This window comes from Tyto alba, unplaced genomic scaffold (assembly GCF_018691265.1).
Source record: "Tyto alba isolate M040663 unplaced genomic scaffold, T.alba_DEE_v4.0 Super-Scaffold_5, whole genome shotgun sequence".
Lineage (NCBI taxonomy): Eukaryota > Metazoa > Chordata > Aves > Strigiformes > Tytonidae > Tyto > Tyto alba.
The window spans coordinates 24372956-24399947 of record NW_024881326.1 but is presented as its reverse complement, the minus strand read 5'-3'; the positions used below and the strand labels follow the sequence as shown (position 1 = coordinate 24399947).

The window sequence follows — 26992 nt, the reverse complement described above, 5'->3', positions numbered from 1 at the left end:
TAAAGCTGCCAAAGAAGTAAGAAAAATGTAGTTAAAAAGCCCAAATCACTTTTACATCTCATTAACCATAATATGTCAACAAAAAGGTTAAGTGTAAGGAAGCTTTAAGGAATATACAAAGACTTAGCATTTACACTAGCAGTTACTGAAACAGAAAAGCAGTATGTCTTTGAAAAATATGTTCTAGGTCAGATAGAGATCCCTGGAACTGACAAAAGAACCGAAGTGCCTTCTGCAGAAAGTCACTTCAGAAAAAGAATTCAAGGGTAAAACAGAAGAGATATTAAGATTGAAGTGTCTCTCTAAGGGTTCAGGACCTTATCTCTGTCTTCAAGTATCTCTAAGAAGCACCTGGCCTCCTGCATAACCCTCTTCCTAAGAACACAGATTAAAGAAAAATGAGCAGGTATTGAGTATTCTCTCCAGGGGATCCCAGAGCAAAAGGAGGATCCTGGTTTCTCTTCTGAGTACAGTTTAACTCTAATCAGAACTAATTCTTTAAAAAAGGAAGATATCAAGCAGTGGCTTCATCCAGTGAACACAGTTTCACAAAAGTTTACATTGGGTACTTGAAGCAAGGAGTGAAAAGGCACAATGTCATCCGTTTAAGAGACTGCCAAGGACCATTGCCCCAGAATACCTTCTACAGGTAGAACCGTAACACTAATCCCCTTTACCTGGTCTTCGAACCGGCTGCAGACTGCCCATTGCCTGCTTATACCTACGGCTCTCATCTTCCGCCACTTCGTTAATATCTGAATAATCAACAGCATCTTCCGTGCTCTTAACCCAGCCTAGGAAGAAAAGAACTCTAGTCACACAAAACTTTATCCTAATATATATTACTAACTTCAGACCTCACTATCTACATATGAATCCATTCCTATGCTTCCTTTTCTAAGGGGAACAAAAACATCTGATTAACATCTCCCATTGCAGTATTTTTACCATCATTCCAACAGCTCTGAATTTCCCCTAAAGATTGGTAAGTAACCAACTTTAGCACGAGGAACACCCTTCACTTACTGAGTGAATCTGTTCAACAAGCTCAGAGATAAGAGAGGCATTATAATGTTGTGTACTAAATATGCTTGTTTAACACAGGGGAAAACACAAAATAAACTTATTTACGAGGGAAAAGACAAAATAAAAAACCTTGTTAAAAATTAAAGAGGACAAGTGCAAAAATGACCAGGAGATAATGTGGGATTCACTCTGACAAGAAGGAGAAGGGGAGGCCTTTGCCAGAGGACCTCTGACCAGATAACATCACAATACTCACTGCAGCCCCCGATCACCTGGGTGCGTTTCTTCCTCTCCAGTAAGAGCAATAGTACTGCAGACCCTCTGTTGTTTAACTACAGCTACCCCAGTACCACACCTTCCTCATCCAGGTGGACTCCCTCGGCCTCCGGGCTGTCGTCCTCACTGGCTGTGATCTCAGTGATCAGGTTGCCCAGTCCCAGCACACCCAACCCGGCCAGGTGCTTCTTGGATTCCTGGAGAGACCAGAGCCCCGTCCCAGCTGAGAGGCCCCGCCAGCCGGGCCGGGCCGAGCCCCGTAACCTCCTGCTCGGTGCCGTCCCGGAGCCGGCACCCCGGCCCCGGCCCCCCCCAGAGCCGCGGCGCTGGGACCCCGGTTCTTCTCCCCCCCCACCTCAGCCGGCGCCGCGGGCCCCCCCGCAGCGCCACAGCCCTACCTTGTCGAGGACGCTGTCCCCCTCCAGCTGCCCCGCCTCATTGATGTTGCCGAAGAGGAACCCGGCCAGCGAGAACGGCTCGGCACGGCCGCCATCCGCCTCCTCCTCGCTCTCCGAGTCGGACATGGCGGCGGCGCCGACCCGGAAGCGGAACCGCGGCCGGCGGCGCCGGCGGAGGCCCCGCCCCGCCCCCCCCTCCGGTAGCGCAGTGCGGAAACGGGGTCCGGCTCTCCACAGGGGAGCACGGCGTTCAGACCAGATGCGTTACAAACAGCAGGGCGAGTTAGTACAAGAGCCAGAGAGATGAGGAAAAGTTTATTACAACTTAATTCCGCATAATTTAAAAAAAAAAAAAAAATCCTTTAAAACTGTTAGCTGTAATACAAATTATTTCATAGTATAAAATCAAGTTGCCAGTGTATGTATCAGTACCACGCTCAAGAGTCTTGGTCTCCCACCACTGACGAGCACTCCTGGCAGGCCACCTGGGGGGTCGGCACCCCTGCCAGATCCATCCCTTTCTTGGGATCAGCCCAAGCAGCACCGAGGGTTTTACAGAGCAAGGTTTAGCACTCGGAGACAAAGCACTGTGAGGCTCTTCTGGTTTAAATTTCATAGAAATTGCTAGAGCTGTAAACCGCAGAAAGCACTTCCACATCCAAGTGTGCCTCATACAACCTTTGGACACACAATTCCTGAACTGCTCAGCTCCTTGTGGATGGCTTCAGCTATATTTAAAAAAACACTTAAGAATTTCAGAAATCACTTACAAACTGAAAGATTAAAAAATCAGTCTCTTCACAGAGTATCTTCTGTGAATTCAGACATGCACATTGTTTTTATTCAGTAACGAACTGAGGAATCTAACAGTTTGGGAAACCCTCACAGTTAACCCAGGCTTTCCGATCTCCCAAAACCAGACAAAATCCAGCCATGGGACTGTGTGAAGTCTGTATTTGTTACCTGACCACACACACAAAAAAAAAAAAAGTGGAACAGAATGGATTGTAGACAGAAGCACTGGACTACTTACAATAAAATGCACCAAGAATTTTAGAGGGGGCGGGGGGGAAGGAAGATCACAAACTCAGAATGCCCACTGAACGTACATTGGATCCATGTGCTCCTGAAGCTCATTCTCATAAAAAGCGGAAGGTGGAAAAAAAACAGCTATCAGCCAGCAGGACTTCTGCTCCTGGCAGAAAGCAGCAGAAATACAAGGCATCTAAATGACTATTAATGAAGTTTAATGAAGTACTCCAAAGCCAGGAAAAAGTGTCTGATGGTGTTCAAAGTTCACTTTCTGTTCATTTTCATTACTATCATGTTATTCTCCTCAGTACTGTTGTGCAAGCAATTTATTAAGTAATCTAGATGGGGATAAAGTGTTCTAGCATAATGTAATCAATTCAAATAAATTGATTAAGTAGTTGAATATTATCTCACCATACTCTCTTCCAGTTAACACCAGGATAGCTGCTCTTGTAGGCCTAGAGAAATGAGGGAGGAGGGTGTGATAATACTTGTGCACAGGATTTCTTCTCCACAAAAATCTTGTAATCCAGTTAGGAATAACCACAAAAGATGCAGAAATAAAACATTTCAGTATGTGAAAAAGTAAAAACTTTTTAAAACAGTAGTGGCTTCAATACAAAATTGCAAATACATGTAGCCAAAAAAAAAAAAAAAAAAGGTGCCTGTTGTTGAAATTAAGTCTATTTAAGAGAAGTTCAAACATATCACAAACTTTTTAAAGCACATCTTTGAATGAAGCAAAATATGGGCTTGCACCAGGGCAACTAGACAGCCAATTTAGGCCTGACCAGCATTAAAAAAAAAAAAAAAAACATGTGCACTGGCTTAAATAAATACATTTTAAACGTTATAAACTCTATTTACTCAGTTACTGAAATTTACCTATAGAAAATCATCCTGAATTACAAGGCACAGAGTTAATTGGTGCCTGCAAGTCAAGCCCACACTAAAGGCCTACTGTATTTGCTATGCTCTGCCTTTACATTAAGAGTTCACCTCACTGAAATACTCCTACACCTTCACAGCCTGCAGGGCACCGTGGTAGGAGCCACATCTGGAACTGCACTTTTCTATGTGTGCAAAAGATGCAAAGACACTCCAGGCAATGGCACTTGGTGAAGAAAAGTATGCAGAGTCCCTAGACTTCTGCAAGCATCATGCATAATGGGTGTTTTGGTGTTACCTGCGATCAGGCAATGTTTGGAACTCGCTTCGCTAGCCACATATACCTGCATTTGGATTAACTGTAGTAGTTTATGGGTTGCAGTTGGCTAAAGCAATACCAGTACAAGCATACCTCACATATACAAAAATCGCAGTTAGTGTCAGCATCAGTTACATCAGCTGAAGAAAGGCACATTCTCTTCAAAGAGGGGAGTTAGAGCACAAATACAAGTGTTTCTATCCACCTGGTATTTTGCCCATAACAGATAAAGCAAGGTCAAATTAACACAAGATCCCTAATAACCTTGTTGAAGTATTTTCTGTCATCTTGCAAAACTGAGGCTTTTTTTCTGCCCAGGGTATACACCAGTGCAGTTTTTTATGTGTGGGAATCACAAGAAAGCAAGTTCTGAATTACCAATTGAGGCTGCATCCGGACAAAGACAGCACTGTCAACTTCAGACAACAAAGCCCAGTCCAGCACCACTGGTTTCACACAAAGTATCTTTGAAGCATGCTGCTTTCATGCCACCAAGCTGCAAGGTTAAGTATAAGGATGGTTTCATATGCTCACTCCTCAGCTGGTCCCAGAATCACACATAAAGAACAGTGCACATCCTGAAAATAAAAGCCAGCTGCCACTCACTAGAGCTGCTAAAGAAAGTTAAAAAGTACGTAAACAGAACTTCAGTTAAAAGAGTTTATAAAAACCGATCACCTAGTAGAGAGGAGAAAACTGCCCAGGTAAACCTATCCAGTGACAGGGTAATCATTACAAATTTAACTGAAACCATCAGTAAGTTGACGGGAAGAAACGAGGGCTTCTGGTTCCTATAAATAGAACCTCCAAATTTTCTGTCAATGTTCTCCCAGAAAAACAAAAAAAGAATTTGCTGTACAAATCTCAGGTGGTAGCCCCAAGAACATTAAGAAGTGAAGCAATGAATTCCTGAAGAGCAAACAGGCTGCGATCAAGTCTCAGGGATTCATCAAAGGGACCACACTGAAAATCTTGTTTTGAGAAGTGTCATCCCAACTACCTTGATCAATCCAAGAAGGTAAGTGTTAGCTTTATTCTCAGGGTGCAAAGTCTCTTCAGAGAGTGAAATAAAAACTCAGTTTAGAAGATTATGGAAGACTTGCATCTAAACTGCTCTTCCACCTCTCCAACTCAAAAGCATGAAAATCACTCAAATGAGTGATTCATCATTATTCTAAGTTTCTTACATTAGGAGAAATCAGCTCCTGCTTCTATTAATAAAATCATTGCAGGTGTTCCCTGGGTCTTGCTCATTGCATTAAATATGCCTTATGCTAACTCTTCACATAAACCATCACAATTCACTATAAGGTGAATCTCAGTAATATTTCAGGCATTTTTTGCATGTAAACAAATTGTTTTCAAGCTTTAAATTGATAAATTAAAACAAATGGACAGCCAGACTTCTGTTTGTAAAACAAATTCAATCAGTAAATAAGAGAGAGGAAAAGCAGTAGCTACACTTAAAGCAAAGTTATCAGAATTTGTGCTTTTCAGCAAATCTAGTAACTGATGGCTATCTAGTAAATAAGTCTGGCTTCAGAGAAGTCCCTTCTTTTATTTTCCTCCACTAAATAAGGACAGAAGCCAAGTGATCCCTGGAGAAGCTGAAGGCTGGAACTTTAGAAATAAAGTAGATATTTGACCTCTCAGTTGGAAAGAAAAACTGTTCTGTTTCAGTTTCCCTGAAGCAATAAGACTGCAAGAATATTCATTGCATAAACCATTTCTGCTTACAGCTGTTAGTGCAAGATGCAAATCTTCAATTGAACTCATTAAAAAGCCCTCCAAGGTTCTAGTCAATATTCAGCTTCAAACATCCATCACCCAAGGTAACTACAATAGGACACATTTTCTTGTGTTCTTCTTTGTCACAGGATACAGAACTGCACGCACAGCTTCAGCAAACACCTCCCGAACACCCTCCTGATTCAATGCTGAGCACTCCAAATATTTGACTGCTCCAATTTGTTTAGCCAGCGAAGTCCCCTGCTGTGGGGTAGTGGGAGCCAAGCTTTGCTCTTTCAACTTTTTAACTGTTTCCAGGTCATTTCTCAAGTCTCTCTTTGTGCCCACTAAAAGAACGGGAACATTTGGACAGTGGTGAGAAACTTCAGGATGCCATTTGTGCCTCACATTTGCATAGGAAGAGGGGCTACCAATGGAGAAACAGATGACAAATACATTGGTTTGAGGATATGAGAGTGTGCGCAGGCGGTCATATTCCTCCTGGCCTGCAGTGTCCCAGAGATTCAGGCTAACTGTCCGGCCATCAACAGTCATTTGGGCACTGTAGTTGTCAAACACAGTAGGGATGTACTCTTCTGGAAAGGCATTGGTGGTATAGCTGATGAGAAGACAAGTTTTTCCCACAGCGCCATCTCCAACAACTACGCACTTTATAGTCTGCATTCTTTACTCAGAAACAAAGTCCTGCACAAAACAAGAAAAAAAAGTCAGGACAACCACATTCTGTGATAGCAATTTGAAAAATAAGCTTTAACAAGTGTTTTTAATATTGCTAACAATTTCTTATCACAGCTAGACACACTCAGTGTCTCAGAAGCCATTATGAAGAGCTCACAATAGTGAAATAGAGATGCAATGAGTTGAGAGCTCAGTGTCAACTGGCCGCATTCCAACCACAAAAGCACAAATTAGCCACATTCCCACAGACTTGCCTTACTGCTAGACAATTTCCCAAAGGCAAAGGGACAAGCCCCTAGAGGTACCTGCAAGTGGAAAGGGATCATCACCTCGGACATAGTAACAAGATACTCTGTCATTTGTACGTTCACACACACACACCCTCTAAGATTCACACTCTTGTCTACATAGCCCACCGCCTAAACAGTTTACCACATAGAAAGGTCCAAAAATTATATAATAAACCAAGATACCCATTGCTGGGCTGCACTACTCCTGTTTACTATAATAATTCACTCGCCTCAGGATCAGTCAGACCTCAAGAAACTGCTTTATTTGGAGGACACCAGATAAAAGGTTCAGAAAGTAGCACATACAAGAAAGGCTGTTCTTTGAAATATAACTAGACATAGTATCCAGATTAGAATACATAAAGAATTTTTCTAAAGAATCTAAGAACAAATTATTCTCAGTAATCAGTGACAGAACAAACAGAACTTAATAGGCTTAAGCTACAATAAAGAAAGATTATGCTGACCATTGGAAAAATACATGCTGAAAAAGATCAGCAAACAGCCTTCTGAGGCAGACTGGGGAATTGTTACAGAAGGTATCTGACACTCAAAGGCTTCCCATTTCCCTTTCCTGATATGTGAAAAGTAGGTTTGATAATCAACTGGATATAGCCTAAAACTGAATTAATTCTAAACTTCCATCACATGAACAGCAGGAACTTTGAAAACAGCATGGAACAACTACAAGCAGTGATTTGTTGTATGCTGGAGTTCCACTGCTAGCCCGAACAAGAAAGAACTTGCATCTGCCTTCTCACCCAAATGCCTTTGAGGTACTATCAGTAATCCTCAACTTGCAACCAGCAGCAAATACACTGCTTCAAACAGAAGAAACAAATAGTGGGAGGAACTATATTGCATATTCCAGAAAGATCACAGATCCAACACCATCAAAATAGCAAAGGGAACATAGGAAAATGAGCAATAGTGAAGTATTTCACTAATAAGGCATGAAACCCCCTCCCTCCAACCTCCTAATCAAGACCATCCAAACAAATCAGCAACTCATTACCATTTAAGTCTCAGCTTTGTCCTTTCTGATAGGGTCTTAATCTGTACCCACATACTGCTGTCTTCCCACTGGGAGCACACATGTGATTCTTCTGTACTAAGTGAAAACAGACTACTCTAGGCTTTGGCATGATGTTGCAACAGGCAACTCAAGTGATATCAACTGTGGTGACCACAACATACAGTGCTTACGGAAGTATCGACGTATGTACACCCGCACTATTGAAAAACCAATCGGTAGTGGAAAACACTGCAGAAACCTTGCTCCAGAAAGACCCAGCAGGACATTGGAGGGGAAGAATTTGGAGGAAAACAGGCAGGAAGAAGATGCAGAAGCAATTTATCCGTGTTGAAAATGGCAGGAATTACATTTCTAAAACAACGTTAATCACCTGAAATGAAATCTGGCAAATATTTTTGAGCTTCAACAGAAAAGCGTGCATGTGAGTTTCATCATACATCAAAAAAAATCAGTCAACCCCTTTCTAGGCTCCAGTCAAATGTAAAGAGAATTGTATATGCAACTGCATATTGTAAAGGTAATCAGTAAAATGAAAACAGCACTGACCAAAAGCTGAAAGCAGGACTGAATATGTTATTCCAGAACAGTTGCACCAAGGTTTTCATTTAACAGGGCTAGGGAAGAAAAAAAAAAAAAAAAAAAAAAAGTTCTGTCAAATTAAAGGCTTAGAAACATTTCTTGCATTTTGCAAACCCCAAAGTTTAAACCCCTTTTAATATAAAAATTACTTAAAATATTACAAATGAAACATTTTTAGCATTATATTATTAATAGAGGTTGAACACTGCTACTGGCAGCATACAATACAACACAGTATTTCTAAACACAAAGGATCTAAGTGCTACAAGCAAACAGTGACAGAAGAGCAACGTATTTCAATACCATAACACTGTTGTACCTGATGATGCAACCGTAGCTCACCATCCTAGTCTCTACTGCTGCTCTCCCTGCAGGGCCGATCGCTACCTCCTTTGACACAGTGCCACGCTCCCTCCCGCAGTGAGGCTGCCTTCAGAAGTTTCCAAACCCTGTTTCCCCTTCCCACCCAGGTAGCATGCCAACTCCTCAGCTGTGACCACACACTGAAAAACCGTGAGGAGTTGTTTCATCCAAGTAGTACCACAATCAAGCAAGTTGGTACAGCCAAGCCAGTGGTAGCATATGGTGAGGATGAATCTCGGAGGAGGAACACCATATGCTGCTATTGCTGACAAAGTATCACTGGACTGCAGCACAGAGAACAGGTTTTAATTCCTGCATTTACTTCAAACCACTTAAGTACTAGAATATGATGTGCCAGAAGCCTTAGTGGCGAGCAACAATTCCAGAGCAAAAGGTTTTTTCCACATGAACTACCTATGCAACGGACTGCTATTTTGATCAGTCAGTAACAAGTGACACCACAGAGATGGCACAACTAAGTCAGGTGGATACGTGCAATAAAAACTCAACTGTAGCAACAAAAGTCTCATGGAGAATGAGTTACAGAAAGCCTTTCATGTGCCTAGCTCCCAGTTTCTAAAGTAAAAAAAAATTGCAAAGACTTGGAAACAGATCTCCCTAAAACACAAACCAGGAGCTCTCCCAAGGGCTTATACCTCTATGCATTTCTGTCCAGAGCTTTTCACAGAAAGACAGGCTATCTGAGAATTGCACCCCTACCTGCACACACCAGGCACTGGTATCTGGAGGGTCATCACACCAATACTGTAAGACAACATAGGCAGTTTCATATGTTGCTAAACTACAAAGCCACATACCATCAGCAGCTCAAATAGCTTGATTCAACCCAATTTAAAATTTCTAGTGAAAGTATGTTACCCAAAGATTATTTCATTTGGGCTTGATTTAAGAGGTCATTAGAACTTTCAATTCAGAGAACAGTAGTAAAGTAACAAAAAAGCCTGGAACACAAATGCTCTTTAACAGAATTAGTATCTTGAATTAACTGACTAAGGCTTGGATTTTAGAAGAGCAACATCTGCAGTAGAAAATAGCTCCAATGCAAACATATCAAAGCATCAGGCCAAGTATGTACTACACAAATGCAATTAAAGAGCTTGCAGGCTTTTAAGTATGCTTCTCTGCAGGGCTCCTTTAAAGTAGGTTGTCTTAGCTGAAAGGAATTGTGTAGCATATGCAATACAGAAAAACAAACACACACCAGGATACACATGATTTAGTACTGAAGCACAAAATTTAGATAAATTAATCGAAAGTAGAAAAAAACCTCCTGCCCTCCAAAAACCTGTATGTTGTGAGCAGGTTTGGTTAAAAATTTACATGTGGAAGACAGGTTTTTTTAATTTAAGCCCCAACCAAGCAAACAACAACCTCTGTCAGGTCTTTTCTATTAAATCCACATATCACTCTGTTCAAAATGTATAAAGTCTCTATTTATTTTCCCTTGTAAACAAGTTGCCTAGCAATAAAACTCTCCTAAGATAGCAAGAACCTGGTGTTCAAATTGCATGGAAAATTTGGCGTTTTTCCTCAAGCATCCTTGAACTTGGCATTGCATGCCATTTGAATATAAATATATGCTGAAGAAAAACCATACTCCGAAAGCAGAATTACCAACAAACATTACCAAGAACAGGAAAATTAGTTTAGGGTTTGTTTGGGGTTTTTTTGGTGACCTTCAAAATAATTTTTTGGGAAAACTTTAGAGAGAAAAATTCCATGTATAACAGGTAACAAGAACTGAAAAAAAAAAAAAAAAAAAACACCAACAACAAAACCACAGATTAACATGTCAACGCATCAAAAACAACACTTAGAATTTAGAAATGAAACAGAAAGCTGGGCACAAGCTTCAAATCCAAGTTTAAAGGTTATTTAGCAAGAGAAAGGAGTGAATGGGAAGCCCAAAGTAGTGAGAGGTAATTTGGGTTGTGTAGTGCCACCAGAGAAAGGACTTTGATTACAGTTAAGGTGGAAAATCATCAGAACATGAAGAGTTCTAGCAGCTACAGCAGCAGAATGGGAATAATTTTAAAAGAAAAAAAAGAAAAACAAACCCAAATACCTCACAAAGAAGTGATTTGCAAAAATAGATGAGAGTTATTTCTATCTTGACCATCAGTGCCTTTGAATTAGAAAACTGACATTCCTGTGTGGGTTAGTTTTCTTCTCAGAAGATGCTGCAAAGTCTGCCTTCACTGCCTGCACACCTGGCACTTCCTTTGGAATCGGCAAGATTTCAATCAGTGTGTTGAGACATCATCTGGAGAACTGCTCCCATTCTGACCTAATTACATATTTCCTAGTATCATTAACACAGACAGCTTGCTCTTCTATAACCCAGCCAGATATCTGCTGGGGAAAATCACTATTTGGATTCCACTCCCCTCCCCACAAAGCTATTGTAAGTGAAAACACAGAATAATCTCATGTTGCACCAAAATTTTTTTGTGGGAGAAAAAACTTCTAGATCTTCCCTTTAATATTTCTGAAGGAAAGTTCCCTGTCTGGTGAGAGAAGGGAGAGAACAGTGACAGAAAACAGAGAGGAAACATGAACCTGAATTCTTCTGGGGCTTTCTAGATTTATGCTTTTTACACTTCCTGCACTTCAAAAAATTCTTGGCAGAGGAACTACTTAGCAGGACATGTCTCTGCCCTTGCTATGTTAACACCTGATACCTCTGTTAAATGAATTTTAGCTTTGAGATTGCTCTTTATAACCTAATTTTCAGAGTTTTTCAGGTCTCCCGTAACTCTTTCCAGTATAGGGCCCCATTTTGGCCAAAACCAAGCAGAAAACACACTAAGTTCAGTTGAAATCACTGAGCTGTGTCATTCTGTTCAGCTACCACCTTTGATCAATCCCTCCCTGTTTTGCAGGCTGAGACATTTCATACTGCTTTATCAGGAGCAAGCAGAAGCAGAAGTTAAGAAATCTAAATGACTTAATTGCTCATCTTTCAGTAACAAAAACTAGATCAGAGATGATTCACTCTGTCCGCCTGATATGTGAAGTCAGGCAGAAACTTTCAACAATGAACTGGGTGGATAAGACAGTTCTAAGTATATCCTACCATCCTCACCCATGCAAAGGAGTTAAAAGATTTTTTCATGTGTGCAGCTGAGCCACCAGACCTGACAGGGAAGAGAAAGGGGCTCTCCACTATTTAATCAAGACTGTGTTACTATTCCACAACAGCTCAGCTTACGCGCCATTGTTTTAGGCCAGGGCCAAACGAATGGACAAGTGCCAGACCTTTAGAATGCATGCCAAGAAAGAGTGAAAAAGTTAAATGGGAGACCTCATCCCTAATACCCTTCAGCAATGAATGACCTACTTGGAATTCTCAGTGCCTTTCAAAGTTTTCACAAGCTTTCTGTCCTGCCACTTACCTGCAGGAGAAACAAAACACACCGCCACAGACTGAGTGGCAGCAGTGGGGAGAAAAAAAAACAAATCAACAAGCCAAGCCAGATTTCAGCAGCACAGCAGGAACCCTGCAGTGCATGATCCAGAGCTCCACATGAACAGCAGAATCAGGGAAGCTCATTTTCTGCAAAGCTCTGCCTGGATGTTCAGCTCCCATGCACATATTACTGACACCTATCAAGACTGCAATTCTCACTGGTTGTTCCCTCAGCATGAATACTAGAAAGGCCTTATCCCTTTTGGCAGAAAAAGTTGTTCAAAAGAAATAAAAGAAACCACCCAAAACCTTTCATATAATGTTTTTAAAAGCTCTACCCCTGTCAAATTAGGCTGAAATTGGTTTATCAATTTAAGGAGGTTTTTTTGTTGTCGGTTTGTTTTTTTTTGGGGGGGGGATGAAACATAAGCTTTACCATGTAAACAATATTTCTTAGGGAACCACAGTGAAGAATGAAGTGGTCTGCCTGAGGTATTTGGGCACCTCAACCACATAAACCTCAGTGCATCAACACTCTTACTACAGTCACTCATACTCCAAATTTTACAGGAGAGCAATCATATTAGTGGCCAAGTATCAATGACCTTAAATTCTGTGAATCCAGTATTATGTTTATTGGACAATAAATATTTCCAAAGGGCATTAGTAACAAGCTCGTGAAACAGCTGCCCAGCTGTGAAATAACACTACACCAAGGTGCAGCTGCACAGACATACATGAGCTAAAAACTAGGACTTCAGTAGATACCTGAATCCGCAGTATATGAATGAGACACTCACTATGCCATAAGCAAAAGCTGCAGAGTATTAAACTCGATTTTCCTCCTGCATCCACATGCAGAAACATGGTCTCATCAAGATAGGTACCCTTCACAATTTATTTGAATACCAGCAACCTTGATGCATTTTGAGAGCGAGTACCATAAAGGTGTAAGACTAGGAGCTGGGACTGCAGGGTCCTGTGCCCAGATCCACTACACACCTCCTGGGTGACACAAGCAACTTTCTGAGGTCCTGGATATCACAGTCAGTTCATAAAAAGTAAATAACATGTGTCCTTCATACCTTTTATAGATCTGTCAAGGTCTTATTCAGTACCGTTGGCTAAAAGAAAATAAGACAGTACCTCAGACATTAGGTTCTGTGAAGAGGTGCATTAGGCATATTGCAGGATGAATGATAAATCCAGTTAAAGCATTCCTGATCCCTATTCAAGGGGGGAGGGGAGGGGGAAGTCAGTCTATCTTCCTATCATCTTTTGTCACCTGGAATTCATTGGCACTCTAAACACACTTTATTTTTAAGAAAAGTTGTAGCAAAGCCACTGTTGTGTTTGAAGGGTGATGTGTATACTGGGAAAATCTAAGCTTCTTCCTCGAGAAAACCCCACACACACATGCTTTTCATTCTCTTTGATTTCTCTTCCTCCACCCCCAAATTTCACTGGAGGGGAAAAAAACAACCCAAACAAAAAATGCACTTTGTCAATCAATAGCAGTTTTCAAAAGTGACTTTAAATAGTTTTGATACAACTAAAAGACAAGTTAAAGTGTGCACTCAGTGTGTACTGTATCATGGCTTATGTGCTACAATATTGCAATATTTGCCACTTGTTTTCATCAAGTATTGAAGTTCTAAAAATTGAGATGGTTACCAGTTGCAAGGAGTGTCTCAGCAGTCTATCAGATTTACACATACAGGCATAGAAAAGTAAAGCTAAAGTAAAAAAATAATATTACTTTTAAAGGTAAGGATCTTTACATGATAACAAATTGTGTGAAGACACTTTGGACTCCAAAAGAATCATAGCCTCATCATGTAAACAAATCAAACTGCATATCCAGCTTCCTCCTCCTAACTACAAACCGCACGTTTCATTGTTCTTCAAAGATCTCTGTAAAGTTCCTTCTAATAAGAACACTTAAAAGCATTTTTTTTTAATGGAAATAATAAGCTAAAACGCCAAATATGTCTCATAAGCTTAAGTTCCTTTTAGAAAAACTTGTGAGCTGCTGAATACTGGCAAACGGGCCAAACAGAGCCCTCATGCTATGCATTTTACATTTGACACAGAAGAGAACATAAGCTTTTTAAAAATCAAAATACAAGCTTACGACAAAGAACACGCAGCTAATGATGCTGGTACAAGGAACACCCAAGCTACAGCACAGGACACACGTTGCAAGCATAAGGTACACATAAAGAACAAAAGCATTTAAAGCTTTTTTATAACTCGAAGTAAATATGATGGAAATTGTGTTTATAAAGAGCGAACACATGCCAACTATTCATTGGTTCTTTCAAAAATTACAAGTACAAAGGGACATCAAACTAAAACAGAAAGAGGGAGGTTCAGAACAAATGATAGGTAGCATTGCTTCTCAGGGTTTGATGTTAAGGAATTCCTTAGTACAGGATGTTACAAGTACTGAAAATTTATAGGACTCAAGAAGAGAACCATTAAGGTTATGAAAGAGAGCTCTATAGTGGCTGCTAAATGAGACAATACCTGCGACTCCTGAAATCCCACAGCACCCAAAATACGTTATGTCACTACCTTACTCTACTCTTCCTGAGACAACAATTTGGCAGTTTTTAGAGAGCAGATCAAATACGACTACTCTTGCATATGCCTATAAAGGAAAATCCACTCTCAGCACTGAAACAAGAGACCTTTGGAAAAGGCTAACTCGTGCCAACCTTTTTATTATATCCACTGGGAGAAGAGGTCGCCTTAAATTTGTCACGGTACTCCTAATGCGGATTAGCATCAGCCTGATTTTCGAACAGCCCACCCTTCGGTCACCGCGGAAGAGGGAAGCGCAGGACCTGCCCGCGGGGCCATTCCTGCCTCCCGCGCCAGAAACGGGACCAGAGAAAACCTTGTTCCGACACATCCCCGTCCCCCCTGTACCTCCGGCATCTCCAGGCCCCCTGACGAGCACCTTCACCTCCACAAACGCCGCCGAGTGCAGAAGCCGGGACCTGCACCCTACCTCCCCGTAACCTCTGGAAACTAAGAAAATAACACACCCCGCGACTGGGGGGGTCGATCGCACCGCTGCTCCCAAGCTCGCCCTTCCCTCCTCCGGAGCCGGCGGCTTCCCCAGCGGGGCAGGTGCCGAGGGGTGGCGAGCAGCCTCTCCCGAGAAGGGAACCGCGACCGCCGCAGCCCCCAGGCCCGGAGAGGCCAGCGGCGGGCCGCCGCCCAGCTGATAGCGAGGGTAGCGGCGGCCGGGCGCAGAGGATCCTCCTTCCTTCCTGCCCGCCCGCCCGCCCGCCCCAGCCTCCGCCCGGCGGCAACGCTGAGGGGAAGCACCCGCAGGCACGCGGGGCGCCGGGGGCCCGCGGAGGCCGCTCCCCCGCCGCCGGGCCTGCGGCCGCCACCACCTCCGTTCGCCTCAGGGCCCGGCCGCGGGCTGCGCCGCCGCACGGCGGGGGGAGCCCGGGGGGGATGCCCGGGGGCACGGCGCGGCGCGGCACGGCGCGGCACGGCGCGGCCCCGCGCTCACCTCGCGCTGCCGGCGGCCGCTGCTCCCGCGGTGGCGGCGCAGGCTCCACCCGGGCGCAGGCGCCCCCCGCGCGCAGGCGCCCTCCGCCGCCGCCGTCGCTCCCGGCGGGCCCGCTAGGGGGCGCCGCGCCGGGGCGGGAGGGCGCCGCGCGCGCTCAGTGACCCCCGGTGGCGTGGGCCCGTGGCGCGCGCGGCCCCTGCGCCATCGCCCCCCCTGACGCCGCTGGGCCCGGCTCCCCCTCCCCGCTGAGGCGGGAGCGCGGCGGCGCAGGGGGCCGAGCTCCGCACCCTCCCGCGGGGCCAGGGCCCCACGGAACGCCGGGGCTACGAGCACCCTACCCCCAGGAGACCGGGCCCAGGCGCAGGCTGCCGGGGGTGCAGACGAGGGGGCAGCTGCCATTGTCCTGCCCCGGCCAGGCACGGGAGAAGGAGGGACGGATGGCAGGGTTCAGCCCGCCGACGTTTAGGTGCCTATCAGGAATTTCCGAGTATAACCTTTGCTCTTGCTTTTTATTACTTGCCCCTGCTGACCAGGGGAGAGGGTGTGTTGGAGCCTGCAGCCAGCTCTGGAGCTGGTGCTGGGGTCCCCGGCAGCTCGGGAGCCAGCACTGTTCAGCTGCTGAAACACTTGACTGTCAATTGCTCGGTGTTCCCGTGTCCAGCTCCTCGTCTTCCTCCTCCGACCAGCTCAAGCTGTCATCTGAGTCCTCCCCCTGCACCGCCCCGGACTCCTCCAAGCTGGCAGCCTCCTTCTGCTCACCACGGGACTGCGACCTGCTTTGGGGGAGCTCCAGCCTGGCCCAGGAGCCAGGGCTGGCTTTACAAAGTGTAATCTCCACCTTTGCAGGGACCATGCTCACAAAGCTCTTCTCTATTTTGATGACCTAGAGAGAAGGAAAGGTGCAGTGAGCTGGGCAGGGGAAGGCAGGCAGCACACATTCATCCTTCCCCTTACTGGCAGAGCCCTGCCAGAGGAGAATAAAGGAGAAATCTCCTGTTTCAGGAGACAGTGCAGGATGAAACCTGGGCTCCAGCTGAGCTTCATGGTATTACATGTAAGCAGCACCACCGTGCTGGCACAGAGCTCAGGGGAGCTCAGCCACAGCCACGTGCATGGCTACAGCACAGCCTTCTCCCCACTGCGGTGAGCTGTGCCGAGACACAGGCATACCCACGCTAGAAATGGGGGCACAGGCAGCACACACCAGAAATAAAGTCACTGCTCCTCCCCAGCCAGAAAGCAGCTGAGAAATCGGGGAGCGAGTCTGTCCCCTCACAATGGTGCCTGCCCACAGGCACAGCAGGATGCCACAGGGAGACAGGGACCTACTGGACCAAAGACCCTTGGGGGCAGTCTGGGACCAAACCCCGAACACATACAGAGCCCGAAGCGACGTCCAGCTCTGCTCTTAGTTCAGCATTGACAGGTGTAGCCCCTAGCAGCCTCCGAAACAGCCCTCCTCACAAACCCTAAGGCATCTCCTAGCAGAGATGGCTATAAATGTGGGTATCTGGGCAACCTGGCCCAGGAGCAAGAACAAGGACAGTCTGCCTTGCAGCATTGCAGTCCAGCCCCGTATAGACTAGTGGAATAGCGAAATCAAAGTAAACATGATCTTACCCCCCAGAGATCCAGTTCTGCCTGGAAAATCTTATTCCCTTCAAAGGTGATGTAAACCTCAACCTGGAAGATCAACAGAAAATTATCTGAGTGGGTAGCACTGCACTGCCAGAGTTCTTCCCCTGGACAGTGCAGCTGCCTTCCAGCACTGTAACACATCCCATGTCCTGGTCACGGTGTAATGGTCTGGTGATCCTCTCGGCACCTCTGAGCATTTCACCCCCTTCAAAGTATGCCGGGTTCATCTCTGCCACCAAAGGGATTCAAGTCCAGAAAAGCAACCCACTGAGGCTGAAAGCCACTGAGCCAGAGTGGCTGGGCAGATGCTGCTGCTGCAGCAAAGCCGCTGGGCTCTCAGCACGGGGACAGCCGGTCAGCGGTGCCAGCCCAACTGCAGCAACAGAGCACACCAGACACCTGGCCAGCTCCTGGATGTTGGCTCATCCAAATCAGGTACCATGAAGGCGCACAGCCCCAGCCCAGGCTGAACGGCCCCACTCACTGTGGTGCGGTTGGATTTCACGCTGCTGAGGGCAGGCAGGGGGTTCTTGGCGTAGACTGTCACTACCACCTGGCTGCTGGTCTGGTGCCAGTCCTGCCGGCACGGCACCGCCTTCTTGTCCTGCCAGGGAGAAGAATCCATCACGGCACGGCATCTAGCCAAGCACACCCCAAACAGAGGGGATGCCTGTGCCTTTGCATGTCTCCTTCGCAGAGCGCTGGCTGAGGTCAGCACCAGCCAAGCAAGATCAAACCCTGCCTTTTGTGCAGCCCCTGCCAGGCTGCCCCATGCAACATCTGTGCTGTGCTTGGGGTTGCTCCAGAAGAGCATGTTAAGGCCAGAGACATCCCATTCTTGTTCCAGAGTCACTGTGCTGTGTCCAAGCTCATAGGTGCTGTGCACAGTCAGGAAACTTGGTCTGGAGGGCAGAGCAGGGGCTGTTGCCGGGCATGGATTGTGCCACCATGCTAAATTTGGGAAAGAGATGAGCCCCAACTGGCCACATTTCACCTTTCTCCCACAGGACTCATCTGTGCCACAGGAAGCTTTGGCCCTACCAGGCATTTCTGAGAATCACCAGGAGACAAACTCCCTGCGGCCCTCAGCTGTTGCCAGCCAAAGAAACACCCCAGGAGGAATTCCAGCCCCAAACTCAGGTGACAGTTAGCACAAAACATTTGCATTACAACATCACAGTTCATTCACTGCAGCTTCCTTTACATCCATTACTGTTTTCTGCCCCAGGACAAAGAACAGGCTGGGCTCAGAGAGAGTTGCTCTGAGCCATGCTAACTCAGAGGAACATGGTGCACTTTCAGGGATATCCTGGGCTGCTTTGGTGCAACTTTCCCAGCTCAAGCCTGTTTCCAACCAAGAGCTTTCCCAGGGAAACTTACAGACACACAATATTGGGAATTGGGATCTTCTCCCCATTGCCCTGCCACAACACCACATCGCTATGTAGATGAGGTCCCTCCTGGGAAGCAGTTGCGGAGGGAAAGCTTATTTAAAATCAAATTCAGTCATCTGCAGTCATCTGTCAAAACTTTTGGGGTTTTTTTGTTTGTTTTGTTTTGTTTTGTTTTTTTCAGAGCTTTTCCCATGCTCAGCTGCCTGTCCCTATGCCGCAGCTTGCAGCACTGGCTATGCCATGCCCAGGGCCAGCTCCTTTCTCGTTCAGCTTCCTATTGCACATCTGGCCATTCGGAGTAAGAGTTGACAGCTTTTGTGAATGCAGGAGCAGCATTTTAAACAGCAGATGGGTAAAGATTAGGCATTCAAACCCTGCATGGTCATCTGTTAGCGATTATGAAAATTAAGATAATTAAATGCAGAAAGCCATGTGAATGCAGAGCAAGGGAAGCAGCACTCCCCAGGTGCCAGTAATGCCAGTAAATCACACAAGTCACCCCTGCCCAGACCCCCCCTTACCCCCTTCTCTATCCAGCAGTGCTGCCCGCTGGTGCAGCCGGACTGCTCCAGGAAGGCACTGAAGTCTGTTGTTTTGACTCTGCAGCAGCTCCAGTACTTCATCCTGGGGAGAATGGAGCGACCTGAGCGGGGAATGCCCATGGGAGTAGGAGAGAGGACCACAGCAGGCTTCAGGGTGGTGGTGGGGGAGCTCAAAACCAGCAGCTCCCCCTGCCCACCCGTCACCTGGAGGGATGTCACCCATGACTGCACCAGCCCTGCTGCTGAGGTCACACAACCTTGCGATACGGCACGTTCAGCCCTCGGCAGGGTCAGTTTGCTCCCTGGTAAAGGGTTGTTTCTTACCCCTCATGGAAGACAGGAACACCAGGATGGAAAGTACAAACCTCTGTTTTGCTCTCCCGGCCCTGGTAGATCTGTGAAACGAGAAGCAGAAGAAAGTTTCAGCTGTGCATCTGACACAGCACAGCCCAGCCAGACATCCGCCAGTTGGTGCCCATCCCCACACAGGGCACAGCACAACACCCAATATCACCCTTTCGCCAGGTCCCACGCCTGTGAGGACTCAGCCTCTGGCAGGCCTGCACTGGTCCTTGCTCCCTGCCAGCAGGGCAGCCACCCCAGCCCTTCTGGGACCCCAGTGTCACTCCCATAACCCTGGCAGCAGCCCTTCTGTATGCCTTCTCCCAGACACAGCATGGTCCCAGCCTGGGGCTGAGCAGCAGTGGGCAAGTTTGGACACCACAGAAACCTGCTCCAAGGTGTCCATCCTGTCCTTTCCCCTCCTTGACAGTCTCATGTTTTCATCCACCTCCTGCCTTTTTCTCCCTGCTCACTCCCCTCTCTGCTGCTTTCCAAGCACGCCAGCCCTCCTGCAGCTTGATCTCACCAGTGCACACCTCAAGGCAGGCACACTGTCCAACACAAGGTCTTGGGGCAAGATATAAAGTGGCCTGTGCTGCATTAATTAAGTGCAGGTGGGAATTATTCTATATGCACTTTACCTATATGTTCATATCCTAAATATGTGCTACATTTCTGTTGTGGCATGAGCCCAGAGGGCAACTGAGCACCATGCAGCCACTCACTCATTCCTTCCCCCTCACAAATGGGGAGGAGAAAATACAACAAAAGGCGCAGGGATCTAGACAAGGACAGGCAAGCAATTAGCAGCAGTGAAACACAAATGTACTACCAATGAAGGAATCTGGAAGCCTCTTGCAAGAAGGTGGCTGGGAGGTGACAGAGGCAGCTGCTCCAGGGGCAGGGCGAGCAGGAGCATACGGAGCCATGGGCACTGCCACCCTGCACCCGCCCGACACCCCGCCCTGCGCCTGGCAGCAGCTGGGAAATAAACCCCCACAGGGGACCCCCGGTGCTCCCGGCCACACAGTGCAGAGCCTGCAAAGGCAGGACCCTGCCAGGAACTCACCGCCTTGCAGGCTGTGTTCTTGCAGGTGGTGCCAGCTGTCACCTGGGCAGCCGCCTCCCCTGCGAGAGCAACACAGCTTCAACCCAGGGCACACGCCGCCCATGCCTGCCCCCAAACCCTCCCTGCAGCCCCACTGCCAGCTCCCCAGCTTCTCATGCATGGCCCCGAAGCAAAGCCCATTGAAACATGCTGCTGAGGCACGACTCTGGGGGGTTGTGAGTGGCTGAGCATGCGGCACCCGCCACCCTGCACTGAACCTGCCGTGCAAAACCCCACGCTGAACTTGCCACGTGCAACCCTGCTGCCATCCATCAGTTTCATCACTACCTGCACAGCTGCCCTCCGATGCCTCATTCTCAGAAGACAGGTTCAGCTTCTTCAGCAACTGCTCCAGAGACCTGGATACCTTAATTGGCAGCAGTTGTCTTGGCTCGTCAGAGCTGGGAAACAGCAGCAGCAAAGTCTGAGTGGGGTTTTCTTGCAATTTAAGTGTCATTGCCTCTCCCGAGGAAGGAGCAGGGCAAGACACGTGCAGAAGTGCCACAGCAGGGTCACACTGCTAGCTGAGCCCATCTCACCTTGGTCTTTCCTGCTGCATCTTCTCAGCTGATTTTGGTCCTTGGATAATGAGTTCCTCCACTGGCTTGGCCTTCAGCTTGTCTGAGGTTTCCTCTTGGCTGAAAGGCTCAGGGGGCTTCTCCTTGCTATGAAACCCCTTTGTGCATCCCTGAGCAGCAGAGGCAAGGCTGATGCCCACTCTGCCCTCCCTAACCTGGTGGCTGCTCCCAAACCCTGCGAGTCTCCGTGCTCTGGTGACTCTGTGTCCTTGCAGGGATGGGGTCTGACCCTGCACCCAGGCAGGGGCTGTGTCCACAGAGATTCTCAGGGACAAGGCGGTGTAGAAGCCTCACCAGGGCCATGGCAGACAGGCCTCAGCTCTGCTGCACTCCAGCCTGGCAGCTGAAGGGCAGCAAGAGTCTCCCGCACATCCCCAGGGCCTCTGCTGCCTCCTGCCCCCCCCCCCCCCCAGGACCGCTCAGACATTCACAGCTGCGCTGGCACTTGGGGCATTTCTGTTCATCCCACAGGATCCTGGTGGGGGATCCCAGCCCCTTCTGGCACCCTTTTCCGTAAGCACCTGCCCTGCACTTCGGGAGCAGCACCCTTGCTTGCAGGCTCCTTGGAAGCAGATAGGAAATCCCTGGCCAGCAGGGCAAAGTGGGCAGCCTTGGCACGGGATGGGGATGGCACAGGACAGAGCGGGGGTGATGGAGGAGCAGTGAGTGCATTTGGGCTGTTGGGTCACTCACCTTTATGGAGAGGAACTCTGTGAAGTCTGTCGTGCGTTTCTTGCAACAAGACCAGCCCTAGGCACCAGGAGATGTCAAACTGATCAGAGATGGGCAATCCTGACAGGCACAAGGCCCCTCCCTGCGGCTGCAGCCCCAGCTCCTGCCCCACTCACCTTCAGGGCATCATGGAAGATGGGGACACCTGGGTGATACAGGCAAGAATCTGAAAGTGGAAAATCAGGCAGAACCTTTCTGGAGGAGCAGTCCTGCCCACAAGCCACCCGTGATGTCCCGCTGCTCCTGAGCCAGCTCCTGCCATGCAGCCTTGCCTGCGCTGGGCTTGGCTCAGCCCTGCTTGGCAGCTCAGGCCTCAGCAAGGCAGCTGAGGTCGCAGCCCAGGAAAGTGGCATGCGTTCCCCCTCACCCCGGCGCCAGGCAGATGAGCCCACTTACCCTTCACATTGTGCTCAGGATCAAACCTTTGCCCGCAGCCCTTGTTGTAGCACAGCGATGCCATAGCTCGGGTGTACTTGCAGTGTCCTTCACTCCTTCCACAAAAATCCCACGCGTCTCATCCCTGCCCGTGAGCCCCCCTCTGCTCCCCCGCAGCTTCCAGCCCAGGCGCTGGGAGGTGGCTTTGCCTATCTTTGGAGGCAGCTGGAGGAGGTGGCTGGTAACTGGAGAGCAGGCTAAAGATGGACATAGCAGCTCAGCAGCTGACAGGACACAGTGCCTGCATTAACTCAAGAGGCATTTCCGTCCTGCCTCTGTGCCTGGCATAGGGAATGGGCGCTGCAGGGGTGGCTCTGCACCTGGGAGGGGCAGAGGACCTCCCAGTGCCTGCTGTCCCACCAGCACGGAGGCATCAGCGCCACCATGGTGCTCATGCTTGGCTTGGGGCAACCTGTAACTCCTCCCGACCCACTGCTCTGTTTCTTTTAGCATTTACAGGGCATACCTGTACTGATCTCGCTCAGCCCCAAAAGGCACAACCATCTCCTAGAGAGAGGCACCAGTGGGCCAAAGCAGTGTGTGTGGCCAAGACAACCTTTGATGAAGGGCCTTGCACAACCCAGGGATGAAATCTGTCCCCTGGAAGGTCATTGTCTTCACAGAAGGGTGCAAAACGTTACGTGGGCCTCCCCCTGCCTAGGAGGGGTTTGCTCAGGCTCCCTGCTCCCATTCTGGGACCCAAGGGTTTTCCTCTATGAACAGGAAACCCCTTTGAGATCAAAGGTTTTACTTAGTTCCTACAAGTATCTAAAACAAGTATTTTCTTTTTGTTGTTCCGGTTTGCAGACACAGCTGTTTCCTGGGTGCTGCCCTGACCTGTTGGAGCACACAACACCTGGAGAGCATTTCTGCTCAGGAACCAGATTCAACACAAGCCCTTAGCACTATCAGACAGCGCAAAGGGCAGGTCCTGCAGGCATCAGCTGCCCAGGGAGTCTGCTCGGGAGGGGAACCCACAGGGTCTGCCATGGCTGATGTTTGTTTAACCTAGTTAATCCACCTACAACAGCCTGCAGGATCTGCTGCCACCCCAATAGGACCTCTGGAGTCCAGAGTTAGGATGAACCCTTGACAAAATTCTGGAGCTCACCAGGGAGATGACTCCAGACTCACTTCACACTGCCCTGATGCTCCACTTCCAGCTCAGTTCTGCCATCCTTACCTTGAGATGCCCTGGCCAGCACAACATCAGACTTGCCATCTCACTAGCAAGGAAGACAGCCCCACTGGAGGGGAGGACGTGTACCACCATCATGCCTCCTTATACGTTGGTAGCCTGTGAATAAAACCACCTCTAACCCAAAAGCTAGGAGGGAAACATGAGGGCACTGGGGAACTGTCACACCAGCACAAGCCACATGCCGATACCTCCTCTGAAGGACTGCAGTACCTCAAGACAAAATAAAAGACCCAACAGTCCCAAAGGTTGGTAAAAAAACACTGCTGGCATCCAGAGCCTCTGCTCAGGTGGGAGGGATCACTTGTGACTCAGGAAGCCAGGCACAGCCCTGTGACAGGGGCATTTGCAGTCCTGGGGGTTGAGCAGAGCTATAGGGTTTCAGATCTCCTTGTCCCTTCCATGAGTTGTCAGCAAGGCTGCAGCTGTCACCATCCCAGTGCCAGTGAGAAGCTGGAGCTCGGATTACCCCCCATGCATGGGAGGAGACACCGAGAGGATGCTGTGGCTGACCCACACACCAAGGCTCGTCACAGAGAGACCAGCAGGCAGCTGGGGGGGCCGTGGCCAAGCAGAGCCCCCTCAGCCACCCAAGGAGCAGCAGGAGGCAGCTGAGAGCATGCAGCAGCACTGCTCTGCTGTTGCCCCTTTGCTGCACGGCTGCAAATGTCTCCAGGGGACAAGGTGGCTCAGAGGACACAACCTACAGGGAACACAGCACAGTGACACATGGTAAATTGGGGTGTCCACAGCTCCCAGCCCAAGGGAAGGGTCCCCAGAGAGGGCAAGGTGAGGAGGTACAGCCTGGGAGACATCCATGAAGCAGAGATGAGCTCCAGGGGAACCGCTCAGTCAGCCAGCCACCAGCAGACTCGAGTCCCCGCTAGAGCTCATGCTTTAAAAATTAGGAAGATGAGATGAGGTTCAGGTGATGGCAAAGAGCATGCTGGACTGCACATCTATCACACAGCATCCACTTTGAAACTGTGGCTTCTGGCAGTTGCATTTGGGCCACAGGGCTAGGCTGCTGAGTCCAGCCCTCCTCTGGTGCAGAGCTCCACCCAAATTCACTCTGTGAGCCAGCTGAGCAGGGACAGTCGTGACCAACACCTCTGAAACAGCTTGCAGGGAATGGGCCAGCTGAGAATTAAAAATAAAGCCTGTTTGTTTTATGTGCACTTAATTTGATATATAACAGAATGAAAAGGAGGTAGGAAAAAAAAAAGAACCAAATGATTCTCAAACCCACCTTAATGTGCTTGCCCTTGAATGATCAGGGTCAGTGTAAACCAGCTGCCCCCGGCATCCCAGGGAGAACATGCTGGATGCCTCCAGGGAGAAAAACCCAGTTCACCCCTAACCCTTCAGTCATTTGGGATGCTCTGTAGAGCCCAGGGTAGGGGGAAGGGAACATCCATTTCTAAAGCATGGAGTAGTTCCTCTGTAAAAAGCTGGTGAGAAGGAAAATCCCTGACTTACATATTACTGCTATGTGTGCTACACAAAGCTAGTAAGAAGGATTCACATTTTAGTTATTTGGGAAATTAAATCTTCCCCATAAGAATATGTGCTGAGCAATTCTACAGCAGAAGTTCTGCCTGGTCTCTCCTCTTCTGACAGCACTGCTCAGGGGTTAGTACCAGCTGTTGTCCAAGAGGTCTACACTGATTGTACTCAACAGCTCAGAGAACAGGTTTGAAAAAGACCAGAAAACCATCAGAAATGGAGATGTGGGCGATCATCTCTCCATTCAAGAACACTGCCCTTCTGAGGTTTGTGTTATTCTGCAGCTTGGGGCTATGGCCACAGCACTCAGGTCTCACTGAACAATTACACTTTCAAACTGGAATCAGCTGCGCAGCTGATGGGGATTTTCTCCCAGAGATAATTTTGTCTCCTTGGAGCCGAGCTGCTAAAGGAGCCCATTTACTCTGGAGCTTGCTCTGAAAATGCATGCAATATTCCTCCACAGAAGTGCACTTTGGTCCTCAACAGGAACCAGTCCAAAAAAAAAAAAATTCAGTCTACTCCCAAGACTGTTTTCCTGTCATTAGCTGGCATCCACAATAAAACCCTGCTGCCTGAAATAGCCCCAGTGGGGTTTTACAGGTTCTCCTCTGGAGGGTCCCACTGCCTTAAAGCCACTATGAGCTCAGGTAGAGCAGAGGGGCCAGGCTGCACCGAGGGAAAGCAGCCCAAAGGCAGCGTTGTGCCTGACTGAGCCCCTGCTTCCTTCCTCTCCTTTTGGCCACCTCTGGCATGCAGGTGTCTCACCAGGTAGACAAGCTGGTACCTGAGCCATGACCGAGACAGAAAAGGGAATGATGGCTCCTTTCAGCAAGGCCACAGAAAATCACATCTTCCTTCTTTCAGCTCCCAAAGGTAGCTCACTAGGTAAGTAATTTAGCATACTCCACCACTTGTAGCTTTCTATGATAAATGACAGCTTCTAGTGAGATGCGCTGTGCCAGAAAAAAAAAAAGGAAATGTTTGTCTACTGCTTTGATGTGACAAAATTATCCACATACCAGTTGCATTTTTCCAGATTTATCTTTGATTCTTGTAAATGCAGTCACTGTTGTTTAAGGGGAAGCCGCATAAAGCACAAGCTGTAACTTCTGAAGCCCACGAACGATGGTGGTTTAAAGCTAAGAGCAAAGTGGTAGGAGCCAGACTGCTCATCAGTCCTCGATCTGATACGAACTGATACTGCGTAAGTGCATTTTAAACAAGCTGATCAGATATGACAGCAACAGACAAGGGGGTCTCTTCACGATAGTCAGAATACTTCATTTTGCAACTACCTAATAGCCAGCAAACTGGAAAAGCCCGCAAAGGAAAGCATTCCCTTCTGCACACCGGCTGAACCTCAGCACAACACAACAGTGCTTGTGGAGTCCAGCCTCTTGAACTGCACCCGTTACCTTATCCAACAGTGCAAGCACCCGCAGCAAACCCCAAAGGGCTTTAGCAGACACCAGCACCTGGAAGTGCTCTGGAATAGGGCAGCCTTGCTTGCTTCTTGTGTCCAGCCTTTAATGCTTCTGCACTGCAAGTCGTCCCTGGAGCCATTTCCTCCTGCTGCATGCATCTGAAAACCTTAGAAATGGTTTGGCTTTACAGTTTCCTTACTAGACCCTCAGTCACAGAATTTCAGCCTCCTCCTTTAAAGCAAATGAGAATAGTTAACTCCAGCATTCACACAAGAATGTAGTTTTAGTTTTCTTCATTTCCTATTACTGGATCTTCAGTTTTCACCTTGTACTGGTCTTGTTAGATAGACATTGAGCAGTGCTAAATCCCTTCTTCCCCATGATTTTACACACCCCATTACTAGATCCCTTTTGTCCCAGGGAAAGGCAGTAACCAGAGCCATCCTTATCTTACACTTGAATAGGATTGAGGCAGCAGCAGAGTACTGCTGAACAT

General features: G+C 47.8%; 3 protein-coding genes across 12 annotated transcripts in view; all 3 read right to left on the bottom strand.

Moving 5' to 3' along the window:
- Positions 1–1837, bottom strand: part of TAF1 (TATA-box binding protein associated factor 1) — a 33614-nt gene extending 31777 nt beyond the window's left edge. The window contains exons 1-3 of the mRNA XM_042807163.1: positions 1701–1837; positions 1382–1499; positions 678–794 (exon numbers count right to left, since the gene is read on the bottom strand). Of these exons, the coding sequence (XP_042663097.1) occupies positions 678–794; positions 1382–1499; positions 1701–1826 (361 nt within the window). The 5' untranslated portion in view covers positions 1827–1837. The remainder of the gene's footprint in view (positions 1–677; positions 795–1381; positions 1500–1700) is intronic.
- Positions 1838–2002: 165 nt separating this feature from the next.
- Positions 2003–15665, bottom strand: LOC104360269 (rho-related GTP-binding protein RhoG). Of its 10 annotated transcripts, none has more exons than XM_042807339.1 (5): positions 14999–15109; positions 13150–13188; positions 9355–9399; positions 8239–8306; positions 2003–6372 (listed from the first exon to the last, which is right to left on the bottom strand). In XM_042807339.1, the coding sequence occupies exon 5, from the start codon at positions 6349–6351 to the stop codon at positions 5776–5778; it is 576 nt and encodes a 191-aa protein (XP_042663273.1). In that variant the 5' UTR covers positions 6352–6372; positions 8239–8306; positions 9355–9399; positions 13150–13188; positions 14999–15109; the 3' UTR covers positions 2003–5775. The 10 variants fall into 10 exon arrangements, with proteins under 10 accessions (XP_042663273.1, XP_042663274.1, XP_032847756.1 ...); XM_042807340.1 differs by lacking the exon at positions 14999–15109 and adding an exon at positions 14785–14967; XM_032991865.2 differs by lacking the exon at positions 13150–13188.
- A 423-nt stretch (positions 15666–16088) lies between these two features.
- On the bottom strand, positions 16089–22759 carry ITGB1BP2 (integrin subunit beta 1 binding protein 2). The gene is made up of 11 exons (XM_009976530.3): positions 22327–22759; positions 22047–22096; positions 21892–21948; positions 21160–21308; positions 20909–21021; positions 20582–20640; positions 19495–19565; positions 19150–19252; positions 17719–17838; positions 17217–17279; positions 16089–16479 (listed from the first exon to the last, which is right to left on the bottom strand). Exons 1-11 carry the CDS (start codon positions 22388–22390, stop codon positions 16231–16233), a joined length of 1098 nt encoding a protein of 365 aa, XP_009974832.3. The 5' UTR covers positions 22391–22759; the 3' UTR covers positions 16089–16230.
- Between the last annotated feature and the right edge of the window lie 4233 nt (positions 22760–26992).